This window comes from Podarcis cretensis, assembly GCF_951804945.1.
Source record: "Podarcis cretensis genome assembly, chromosome: 4".
In the NCBI taxonomy this organism is placed as follows: domain Eukaryota; kingdom Metazoa; phylum Chordata; class Lepidosauria; order Squamata; family Lacertidae; genus Podarcis; species Podarcis cretensis.
The window spans coordinates 17692557-17705488 of record NC_137173.1 but is presented as its reverse complement, the minus strand read 5'-3'; the positions used below and the strand labels follow the sequence as shown (position 1 = coordinate 17705488).

The following is a 12932-nucleotide window of genomic DNA, read 5'->3' as shown; positions in this document are numbered from 1 at the left end:
AACCAAAGAGCCTAGGGCTTGCCAATCAGAATGTCGGCAGTTTGCTTCTTGAAAACATTGACGTGTTGGATCTAGAAGGTTTCAATAATGCTTTTGGCTGGCATGCTTATTTGTGGTACGATAAGGTAAAAGTACACAAATCTTTTAAAAATCATATTGTTAGAAAAGCATCGTTTAATGTTTGAATAAGATATAAGGATTTGTTAGAAAAGAAAACCCCAAGATGGTTGTCACCAATGGAAGCGAAGGCACAGAAAAAATTCAATATGGAGGCCAAATGGCCGAAATATTGGGAAATTTTGGAACAAGATGGAGACAGAATAAAATTGCAGAGTTTTGAAAAATTGAAAAATAAAGTGCGAGATTGGCTCCATTATTATCAAATAATGGAGGCATACAATTTGGACAAAAAAGTTGGCTTCCAGGTGGAAAAATCAAAATTGGAAACAGAATTGTTAGATTCAAAAATTAAGAATTTGTCAAGAATGTATAACTTGCTGTTGAAATGGAACACTCAAGATGAAATGGTGAAATCTGATATGATTAAATGGGCACAAGATGTTGGACATAACATAATGATGGCTGACTGGGAACAGTTATGGACCACAGGTATGAAATTTACGGCATGTAATGCCCTAAGAGAAAACTTAATGAAAATGATTTATAGGTGGTACATGACACCAGTCAAGCTTGCAAAAATTTACCATTTGCCCGATAATAAATGTTGGAAATGTAATGAGATTGAAGGTACATTCTTACACCTTTGGTGGACATGCCCAAGGATTAAGACATTCTGGGAGATGATTTATAACGAAATGAAAAAGGTATTCAAATATACCTTCCTGAAGAAACCAGAGGCCTTTCTCCTGGGTATGGTCGGCCAATTGGTGCCAAAGAAGGATAGAACATTTTTAATGTATGCAACAACAGCAGCAAGAATACTCATCGCGAAGTATTGGAAGACACAAGATTTACCCACCCGGGAATAATGGCAGATGAAGTTGATGGACTATATGGAACTGGCGGAAATGACCGGCAGAATCCGAGACCAGGGAGAAGGCTGGAAAAAGTTTAAAGATTATTTACGGAAATACTGTAAAATTAATGAATGCTAGAAAAATGTTGGAATGAAGTTATATGGCTTTAGTAGAAATGTTATAAGGAATTAAGTATAAATAGATTAATAGATTAATAATTAAAGGAAAAAATAAGGTTAGAATGTGCTAAGATAATTATAGGATAGAAAACAGAGGAAGATGGAAAGGAATTGCTGAAACAATTAACAGAAGTGGAATACAAAAAGGGAGGTGTGAGGAGGTCGCGGAAATAAGTGAATGAAAGATAAGATACTGAATTTATTTGATGTGTTTTAAATTGTTTTTGTTTTGTTTTGTTAGTTTAATGTGTTAGTGTTATGTAGTGTTTTTGTACTGTATTGTATTGTTCTTCTTTTTGTAGTGTTTAAATTGTTGGAAAAGTAATAAATATTATTTAAAAACAAAACAAAACAGAATGTCGGCAGTTTGAATCCCCGCGACGGGGTGAGCTCCCATTGCCCGGTCCCTGCTCCTGCCAACCCAGAAGTTCGAAGGCACGTCAAAGTGCAAGTAGATAAATAGGTACCGCTCTGGCGTGAAGGTAAACGGCGTTTCTGTGCGCTGCTCTGGTTTGCCAGAAGTGGCTTAGTTATGCTGGCCACATGACCTGGAAGCTGTCTGCGGACAAACGCCGGCTCCCTTGGCCAATAAAGCGAGATGAGCACAGCAACCCCAGAGTCGTCCGCGACTGGACCTAACGGTCAGGGGTCCCTTTACCTTTAGGCAAACCGAAACACAGTTATTCTTCGAAATTCAGACTTCTCAGAATTCTGCTATGCAGTTCTCCAAATAATGTGCACAGAAATGTGTATATTTGGGGAAAGTGTGCCCCAAAATGCACATATTAGTGAAAAATGGCATACAAAAATGTGTTTTGGCTTTTGGAAATGGGCACTGCATTAAAAAATGTGTATATTCTGCGAAATTTGAACTGAAAAGCTGAAGAATGTTCATGAATCCTTAAAAAGAAATCACAGACTGCTGAAATGTGGAGATATGAACTTAATACATGAAAAGCAAGAATGCAAGCTTCTGGCCCACCACATATTTACATACAATATATGCTGCATTTCCAAGCAAAGTCCATTCAAAGCAACTTGCAGCAATAAAAAACTACAAGCATAAAAGAAGCCCAATATTACTAATACCAAGAATAATATACCTGTATAATCACGGTTCCAAACTGGCTTTAAAATTAGTTCAGGGCCATTTGGGAGCAATTGTGTATATGACCCAAGACATTCCCTCATTCCAAATGGAGACCAGGAGTTCTGGCTGAATCTGCAGGAAACTCCCCACCACCACCAACCCATAGCAGGGAATTCAGAAATCCATCTGGATTCATCAGTTTCTTGGGGCCGGCCATAACAATCACAAGTTTGTCATCCCCATAGACACTTTGTGCAGCTCTAAAATTAACTGGTCAGATAACGTCATGGCCAATGGTCAGGGATGATGGGAACTGTAGTCCAACAACATCTGGGGCCCACACATCCCCCATCCCTGTGCTAGACAATACCTCAGTTGTAGATAATCAGCTCTAATTTTCCTCCAGCAAGGTGCCTAATGTTTGATCCAAAGAAGAATAACTCCTAGCCTTATCTCCAGTTATTGCAAGCACCCTTGCACCCAGAGCTGGGTGTAGCTGAGGAGATCCAGCCATTCCCTTGACCACCCCCCTGATAATGCAGGAAATCTGATGATATAGGACCCCTGGCAGATAACAATCCAACCTATCAGGAAACTTGTAGCAATCAAAATATATATATAAAAATAAAAATTGTCCAGTAGCACCTTAAAGGTAAAGGTAAAGGTATCCCTGCCCGTACAGGCCAGTCGTGTCCGACTCTAGGGTTGTATGCTCATGTCACTTAAGAGGCCAGGAGCCAGCGCTGTCCGAAGACACTTCTGGGTCACGAGGCCAGCATGACGAAGCTGCTCTGGCGAGCCAGCACCAGCACAGCACACGGAAACGCCGTTTACCTTCCCGCCAGAGCGGTACCTATTTATCTACTTGCACTTTGACGTGCTTTCGAACTGCTAGGTGGGCAGGAGCTGGGACCGAAAGACGGGAGCTCACCCCGCCGCGAGGATTCGAACCGCCGACCATACGATCGGCAAGTCCTAGGCACTGAGGTTTTACCCACAGTGCCACCCGTGTCCCAAGTAGCACCTTAGAGACCAATTAAGTTTGTTCTTGGTATAAGTTTTTGTGTGCATGCACACTTCTTCAGATACACTGAAACAGAAGTCACCAGACCCTTATATATAGTGAGAGGGTTTTTCTCAGGAGGGTAGTATGAGATGGGTGATTGACTCAGTGGGTATGGTAAACCTTTCAATGCCTGCAATTACTCCTACAGGAAAAAAGCCAGGGATAGTATGCAGATGATTAGCATATGTAATGAGACAGGAATCCAATATCTCTGTTCAGACCAGGTGTCTCCATAGTTTTCAGTTTAGGGATAAGTTGTAAGTCAGCAACTTCTTTTTCAAGTGTTTCTGAAATTCTTTTGTAATAGGAGAGCTGCTTTGAGATCCTGTATTGAATGTCCTGGGAGATTGAAAAGTTCTCCTACTGGCTTCTCTGTCTTGTGATTCCTGATGTCAGACTTATGTCCATTTATCCTTTGGCGTAGGGTTTGGCCTGTTCGTCCAATATAGAGAGCTGAAGGGCACTGCTGGCATTTGATGGCATACACAATGTATGCCATCAAATCACTTGTAGCAATGTTTTTCCTGCATGGGCAGGGTTGGACTTGATTATCTTTGAGGTCCCTTCTAACGTGATCATTCTATGTATCAAAGGCAGTGCCACATAGCACATTGACTATGTCAGTACGCCCTGACATTGTAAAATTTCAATCTAACTTGACCTCTCTTCCTAGGAATATTTTCCAGTCAGGTGGGGCTGCAGTTGCAGAATAGGCAGAATCTGCCCCAAATGTAGGATTCATCCGCAGCTAATACCAAAAGGATCCATCACATATCGAGACTGATTTAGCAAACGATAATTGAGAAAATCATGTGGGTGCCATTGTCACAGGCTACCCACTCAACACCTGAAACAAACAATACAGATTGGCTTGCAAAGACAACACTGACCCACACGGATAACATTACGTTGCTATTATGGTACCGATTATAACTATTCACAGAAAAATGTACAACAGCTTGATTAAATCGTGCATCAAAGTTGTGCAGGAGGCTACAAAAGCAAACAAAAAAATAACAAGATATCCAAAACCTAGAAAAAGGAAAAGGAGCACCAGACATTCTCGTTTTTGCCTGGGGTGCCATTTGGTTAAGGGCTAGCATTGATTAGAGGTCAAGGGCTAGTATTGATTAGAGGTCAATTGCCACCACACTTGGAGCAAGCAACAGTTCTGCAAGTACAGCCTCTTTGGTCAAGCTAGCTTCACAATAAACCTCCAACACAGGTGACTAAAGCTTCTAAGCGGCAAAAATCTCACATCACAAGACAGAGCTGAGCCAAAATTTCTCAGAAATTAATTTTCTGACAATTTTTTTTGAAAAATGCTCTTTTTTCAAGCTGTTCTTGTTAGACGTTCTTGCAGTCCTCCCCTGAGAACATTCAGCAATGTATCACCCCCTATGTTGCCCCCCATGAGTTTTGAGTGCATCTGTGGATCCAGTTTTTAATATTTCTCAATATTAGTGAAGGAAGCAATGGGCTTTGGCTCCTGCCTTTTCTAGCCTGACTCTCCTAGCTCATTCATCCACGAGTATGAAGTAACCATGGAGTTTCAATGTTAAGGGAGCTGGAATCCCTCAGAATTTTCTGTTGCGGAATTTTGCTTCCGCCTGCCAAGAATATTCAGCAAAATGTCACCCACAATTTCACCACACACAAACAGAGTGAATACTTCCGTGAAGCCATTTTTTGCTCAGCCCTTAAAAACTCGCCAAAAAACTCCATAGGAAAATATAGCCATCCTATATTTTCAGTATTTAACAGTGAATCCTGGACACATCTACTCAGAAGTAAATCCCACAGAGTTCATGTACATGTATACAGGACTGCAGCCTAAAACATCTCAAAACTGTACTGCAAAAGATGCGAAGAATTCCAAAGATATTTACTTACCTATCTGATGGGCACCAAAGATCACTGGATCACCTTTGGAAGCCTCGGTGTCTGGTGGGGGAGAGAAGCAAACAAACCTTTTGAAAAACCAGAGTAATGGCATTTGTCATAATTGATGCAGAGTGGCAGTTGCGAAGGTCTTCTCTTTTAGCTACTTAGTTAGGACCACCCCTCATACCGTGCCTAAATTCATCACTGCCTGATTTGATTGACGACGACAATAAACTTTGGACACAGTAAAAAGCATCTCCATCGCAGAACGATGCTATTCGGTCTCATCAGCCCACAAACTTTGCACTGGCCTAATACTCTGATAGATGGTCGCGCATCCTCTTTGTCGACTCTCACCTCCTTATTTTGGCAACGCCTCCCTGGTGCCATCTTCTTCCTTTGAGGGAACCCAAAGTTTGTTCTGAAAAAGCCATCTGTGGCTTTCAGATGTGAGGAGTGAATGGAGCATTCCTTTCTCTTACCCACCTGAATTGACACAGCTACCTCCTCTCCGTCAACGCAGCCCCCTTTCTGCCATCGGAGCCTGCCTCGCATTGGTTGCTAGGCAACCAAAGCAGGCATATTCTCTAAACGTAATAGGCATTAACTCTCCATCCTTTTTTTAGGTTGTGTTTTAGAAATTGTATCCCCCTCCCACAAAAAAATAAAAATAGTAATGACCAGATCCAAATTGAATAAATCGACAAAATACCACAGTCTTCTGAATGTAGAGTAAGTACCGGTAATCACAAAAGCAGCCCTCATAGTCCATAGGTATTTGTGGTGCCAGAATACTTCTTATTTGGTAGGATAAAGCGGGGTGCAGGGGGAATGTTAATCTTCACTTTTCCCCTGCACCTGTTTGCAGCTTTTTCACCCCCTTTTTCACGATGCCTGCAACATTTTTATCTGCCTATGGTGTCATGGAGAAAACAACTGTCTCCCTGCCTGCTTTCTTTCTTTATATTAGCCTCCCTCTCTCTCCCCCCCCCAAAACCCCCTCAATGCCTTAGCTGTGGATTTAGCCTATATTTTTCTCTCAGCCACTCTGAGGCAAATTAGGCCGAGAAAGAGCGACAAAGCCTAAATCACCCACTGAGCCTCATGGCTGAATGAGGATTCGAAGCCAGTGGCCCCATTCAGACATTTGTCTACTGCATGGGTAGGCAAACTAAGGCCCGGGGGCCGGATGCGACCCAATCGCCTTCTCAGTCCAGCCCATGGACGGTCCGGGAATGTGTGTTTTTACATGAGTAGAATGTGCCCTTTAATTTAAAATGCATCTCTGGGTTATTTGTGGGGCATAAGAATTTGTTCATTTATTTATTTTTCCAAAATATAGTCCAGCCCCCCACAAGGTCTGAGGGACAGTGGATTGGCCCCCTGCTGAAAAAGTTTGCTGACCCCGGTCTACTGCTTCATAAACTGTTATTATAAAGCCATGGATGAAAGAGTCAGATGACCAGACTACTGGTTGCCTGTGTGTACACTTGGATAAGAGGCTGTATTCCCCTGTAGATTTTTTGGCAGGGCCAGCCAGCATAGCCAATGGTCAATGATGATGGCAGTCGTAGTCCCACAAATATCTGCCATAGGTTCACCACCCCTGGTTAACGAAAAGGTGCAATGTCTTCTGCTGCAGAGTATTGAAATGGGGTTAACAGTGGAGACGGGGATCCTAAGAAACAAATCCACTCTTAACATAAGACAACTCTTAATAATAAATAGGGCTACCAAAGGTTGCTAATTATCTCTGTGTGCCTTTAGAATCCTTCCTTCAATGCAACACAATGCAAACACCTTGGTTCCCATCCTAGATCACCCTCACTACAAAAAGCCCCTTACACATGTAGAAAGCAAACTGTTATTTGCTATTTTTATTATTATTGGGTATACAGTCAGCCTGAATGCCAACCTAAATGTAATGCAGCAAGAGATGTGCAATTAGGATCTCCAACTTATTTTAACAGACATGTAGGAAACACTAGGAAAGCAGGTATCTAGGAGCGAGTGTTTAATTGTTTCGTTATTTCTCCTTTCCTCTCATCTCCACTATTGGCCTGGGAGGGAAAATTAAATTCAGTATAACCTATGAAATGCAAAGAGCTGTCCTTTCAAAGTTGCAGTTGCCCCCCCCCCAAAAAAACCCCCAACTGAACAATGTTTGCAAAAATGCATATATTAGGGGGAAATATGCATAAAAATGAAAATATTAGTGAAAAGAACATGCCTTATATTAGGGAAGATTGCAAAAATGTGTACATTAGTCAAAACCACATGTAAAAATGTAGTTATTTTTTGGGGGGGAATGGAATAAAATGCTGAAAATTTTTCATTAGGACTTTAAAAAAAACACCCCACACGTTGCTGCAAAATATGGTGAACTGCATTCAAGATTGGAAAAATGAGAAACCGAAAGAATCAAAACTGGCAGATCCTTCCATCCTTAGAGGTGGGTAAGATCTAACAGCCATCTGGAATACCATACCTCTTAAAGCATTGAGCAAATAAATAATTCCACTGTGGGTCAGCCAGTTGGCATCATCCAAATTCCAGTTTTCACTCAAGTCCATCTTTTGGTGCAAGGTCAAAGGAACCACTACTTTGAACAATCTGTGCAAAGTCAAGGCAAGCTTTGCAAGATGACAAGAAAGAGGTGGCAGTTCTTTCTGAAAGAAAAATGTGCAATGTATAGTTAATTATGTTAATTGCCAGCGACTTCAGGATATGAAAGAATGGAAGGTTGCCACTGAAGCAGAAATGCTGCAACACTCAAAGAATTCTGGGCAATGTAGTTTGTTTAAGGTTGCTGCACACTGCAACTCTGTGAGGGTAAACTACAGAGCTCAGAATTCTTTGAGGAGAAAAATGTGCTCTGAATATGCTTTAAAGGTATAATGTGCACATAGCATAACCTCCAACATTTCTCCAACGAAAATAGGGACGTCCCATTGCGTAATGATAATTTTACTATTTATACCCCACACACCTTACTGGGTTGCCCCAGCCACTCTGGGCAGCTTCCAACGTATATAAGAACATAATAAAACATTAAACATTTTGAAAAAAACCTTCCTTGTACAGACGGCTTCAGGGTTGGATAACTCCATGCCCTCCAACATTTCTCCAATGAAAATAGGGACATCCTAAGGGAAAGTGGGACATTACAGGATCAAATCAGAAATTGGGACAGCTTCTCTAAATCAGAGATGTCCCTGGAAAATAGGGACATTTGGAGGATCTGTATTAGTGAAGGTGAATGAAATCTCTTGAGGGTTCAGTTAATATTGGTCTTGTAACTCTACCCCTCCTCCATCGATCATATCAATTGAACTGCCTCTCCAATCCTTGGCTGTGTTGCTTTCTGTAGGAAACTCACTAAGGCCCCATTTGCACTATACATTTTAAAACAGTATCAAACCAAGAATCCTGGGACATTTTGTCAAGGGTGATGAGAGTTGTTCAGAGGACCCTGTTTCCAGGGCCGTCTTAAGCATATCCAGCATCGTGGTGCAAAGATCCCTCCGGCGCCCCCCTCGGCAACTCCAAAACAAGGGAGGGGGCGGTGGAAATTGTCTTCTGCCTCCCACACCAACCCGATCCCCAGCGTGGCGGCGGCAATCAAGTAGGAAAACGTGCTGAGGCTTGGGAGGAACCTCCATCCTAAGCCTCTGCGGGGATTGCTCTCCTCCTGCGGAGGCTTGGGAAGGAAGCTGCACGCCCACCAGCCATATAGTTTGGCGAGGTGCAACTGGCGGGCATGCCGGCAAAGCCACGCAGCTCCCCCACTTGCTAAGGTGCTCCTGAGAGGCCGGCGCCCTGGCGCAACGAACCACTAACACCAATGGGAAAGACGGCTCTGCCTGTTCCTTTCACAGAGCTCCAATTCCCAGAGTTCCCTGGGAAGAGGAACTGCCTAGTGTCCAGCAGCCCTGAAAATGTCAGGACCATCATGGAAACCCTTAAGCCATCACAGCTTCTCACTTTGTAACACAGAGTCCCTAATGCCCATCTTTGTTGAGGTATGCTAATCGGAATGGCTTCACATTGGAGGAAGCAGAGGGAAGAGAGCTGCGGACTGTGGCCACCTATTCCTCCCCCTCCTCTGTCGCCGTTCCTGGGAGTCGGAGAAGGCCTGGTGCGGGGAAGAGTCTTGTGCCAGGTCCATCATTCCCCATAATTCTTTGGGGGAAGCCATTACCGTTTATAGTAGTATGATACTGCCTTTCAATGCATAGTGCAGATGGGGTCCAACTCCAGTTCAATGCAGTTTTATTATCTATATTTGTACAGGGCTGGCATCCGCATCTGACATCCTTGGGCAGCTGGGAAAGCCTCAGTGGCTTGGCAGGGCTTACTGCAGCTGCCTGCCTTAGGGCAGCCTTTAGTGTGTGTGTGTGTGTGTGTATATATATATATATATATATATATATATATATATTTCCTGGCCTAGCACCCAGAGCAGCACAGGGAGCCTGAGCCTAGCTGACATTTGAATGTCATTTGTGCCATTTAAATCAGCGCCCAATGGGCTTCATTATAATTTTTATGTGCTCCCCACTTATTTCGAGTCATGAAAACGTTTCAGGTGCCGTGCAGCAGGGTTTCGTTCCCTTTGGAAGGTGGATGATGTGTTTGCGATTCTCAGCCATTGGTATTCAGAGGCATGCTGTCTCTGACTGGAAATTTACCACAGACATTATGGCTCGTGGCTACGGAGAGCCTCATCCTCCATGAAGTGTTCTAATGCATCAAAGCTGATGTCTCTCCAGGGTTTAAGAACATAACGTTGTGAGTCAGAGGGGGTGTCAAGTGTAATGGGCTTGGGGGGGCAGACCAGTCCAGATTATTTCCTTGGATCCCCTCCAGGTCTATGATCCTGTATCCAATAAGGGATATGATCTAGTTGGAGAGGTTGTGGAACCTGTTAAACAAGGCACTGGGCTTTGGCTGACTAGTTAAGTACCACGATTTAGCATATACAAAGAAGTTGTGGGGTGCGATTCATTGAAGCAAATGGGTGGGCCTTTCCCTCATCCCACTCACCTAGCTGGTATGTAGGAAGAACAACAGCCAGAGTTATAAGGTTAAAAGCAGGTGAGAAACTGCGGAGAGACAGGTCTTTTGCTCTGTGTTGGATCTAGAGTTGTAACTAATGGAAACGCTAGCTCTTTGGGGGTGTTAATGCTGCAAGACCCTTTATCCTAGCTCAGGTTGTAAATAAAACCATACATTCTAAAAAGACTACAGTTTCTGCTGACCTTCCTTCCGAGGAAACAGAACACTGGGTAAGTGCTGAAACCCCTGGGGTCTCTCACGGCTTGAAGAGGGGAGTGTCTGGCCCTGTTGGATCAGACCAGTAGTAGGCCATGTCATCTAGCATCCTGTTCTCACAGTGGCTCACCTCATGCCGATGGGAAGCGCAAACGAAGGACGTAAACACAACAGAGTCTCCTCACTTGTGATTCTCAGCAACTAGCATTCAGAGGCATACTGCCACGGACACTTTCTGACTGGAACCACAGCATGAGCAAAATACTGATAGGAGATATCATAGCCATCGCTAAATATCTCAAGAGATGTTGCATCCAAAGAAAGATTCCACAACCTCCCGAGGAAGTCCATTCCACTATCGGAACAGCTATCACTGTCAGAAAAATCTTCCTGATGTTTAGTCAGAATTTCCTTTCTTGTAACTTTAAAACATTGGTTCGAGTCCTAGCCTCCAGAGCAGGAGAAAACAAGCTTGTCCCCTCTTCCATGTAACAGCCCTTGAGATATCTGAAGATGGCTATCATATCTCCTCTTAGTCTCATCCTTTCCGGGCTAAACATACCCAGCTCCTTCAACTGTTCCTCATACGGGCTTGTTTCTATCTCAAAAGAGGATTTCCTTTCTGTGTTTTCAAGAAGAAAAGTCTCTTCTAAAATGGTATTGGTACTGGGACTTCCGGTCGAGCCACGGACCCGTCACAAGTGGGACTTTTCTCGGCAAGAGAAAGTCTGGGTTCTCGAGGGTAAACGGGGGTGCTATAGGGTGCGATAGCCCCCCAGAACACCTCTGGAGGGAAACCAGAGGGTCAGGATCCCAGCGGAGCCGTTCGCAGATCGCCCGGCCGCCAGGTAACTCTGTAATAGGAGTGAAGAGTGCGGCGGGCGGAGAAAGCACGCACCGGGAAGCCACTGTCTCACCCTCGAGAACGCAGCCCCAGGCTTGCAGGGCGAGTGACTGATTCTCAAAGCAAACAATCGGAGCCAAATTTGGATTATAATTGGAATATATAAAAGAAAAGCTTTTTGAAAAAGGAGACAAAAAGAGGTCAATTTCGTCTGCAATCGGAGAGGAACGCAAGATTATGAGCGGAGCGCGTAAGGGAGGTTGGTGACGCAGCAAGCGGTTTGAACTTCTCTCTCTTGGGAAACTTGTTAAAAGTGAAATAAATTGTTGCAAAAGATATAAAAAGTTACAGTAAAAGGGGACAACTAAAAGAGGGAGCAGAGAGTAACTATTTGGAGACTTTAAAAGGTCTTTGATATAACGAAGGGTCAGAGCGAAGTAAGAAAGAAAGTTACTTCTCGGTACTTTCGATTTCGAAAAAAACTGCGCAACAAAGTAGAACTTTTGTGGCTCCATTTTAAGCTGAAGAAGTTTTCCAGCGACAAATAAAATACAATAAAGGGATGGAAGGACAATTTTGGACAGTATAATTTTTATTTTATGTTTTGGTACCTCCGCATTTAAAGAAATTTGAACGCTTAAAAATAAAGGGAAAGAGAAGGATTTGAGTTTGAACGAAGGCTATCTATTTAAGCTGTTTTTGTTTTTCTGAGTGTGTCCGCGGACCGAACTGAGAAAGAACTGCCTAGCTGGTTGCTTCCAGGATTATTTTTTATTTGGACTCAAGCATAATTGGAACGGAATTAATTACACCTCCCGGTTTTTATTTTATCCTTTTTATTATTGGATTAGTTCAAAAATTCTTCTTCTTTCTCTTCTCTTTCTGCTTTTACAATTGAATTTAAAACTATTATTTTAAAATAAGGAGATTTAGGCAGTCTCCACAATTACTGGAGGTCGGATTTCTTTTGACATTCCTTCTTTATTCTCTACTCTTGGATATATTTGGTGTCCCTTGGAGAATTCTGGATATATTTGGAATCTCTTTCAACATTTGTAAATAACTTTGTCCAATCAATTGGATTATAATTTTTGGACTACAATTTTTGCATTACAGTATAACCTATTGGATTATAACAATTTAGATAATATAATATCTTTACCTGGTGGATATTTCCTTAATAAGAAGTTGATATGGATATAGCCTAAGTGGTGGCAAGAAGAAAGAAGAAAGGAAGTCAACTCTGGGTGTGGGATTGGCCGTTTAAAAGTGGGAATTTGTGATCATGGTATCTCCCCTGCCAGGTAAGTATACCTATGGTACGATAAGGTTAAGATCAATAAGGTCTTCAAGAACCATATTGTCAGGAAAGCAGTTTTTAATGTCTGGACAAAATACAAAGACTTATTGGAAAACAAAACCCCGAGGTGGCTTTCACCGCTGGAAGCTAAGGCCCGAAAAAGACCCAATATGGAGGCCAAATGGCCAAAATATTGGGAAATATTAGAAAAAGAAGGAGACAATTGGAAATTGCAGAGTTTGGAGAAAATGAAGGATAAAGTGCGAGACTGATTACATTACGCTCAGATTAAAGAAGTTTTTAAAAATGACAAAAAGG

At 42.7% G+C, this 12932-nt stretch overlaps 1 protein-coding gene across 4 annotated transcripts in view; it reads right to left on the bottom strand.

Moving 5' to 3' along the window:
* The window catches only part of AMOTL1 (angiomotin like 1), a 92828-nt gene that overhangs the window by 68096 nt on the left and 11800 nt on the right, over window positions 1–12932 (bottom strand). Inside the window, exons 2-3 of one of the 4 annotated variants that reach the window (XM_079973489.1) lie at window positions 7685–7865; window positions 5206–5256 (exon numbers count right to left, since the gene is read on the bottom strand). In XM_079973489.1, the coding sequence (XP_079829615.1) occupies window positions 5206–5256; window positions 7685–7769 (136 nt within the window). In that variant the 5' untranslated portion in view covers window positions 7770–7865. The other 3 variants (XM_079973488.1, XM_079973493.1, XM_079973492.1) reach the window with 3 other exon arrangements.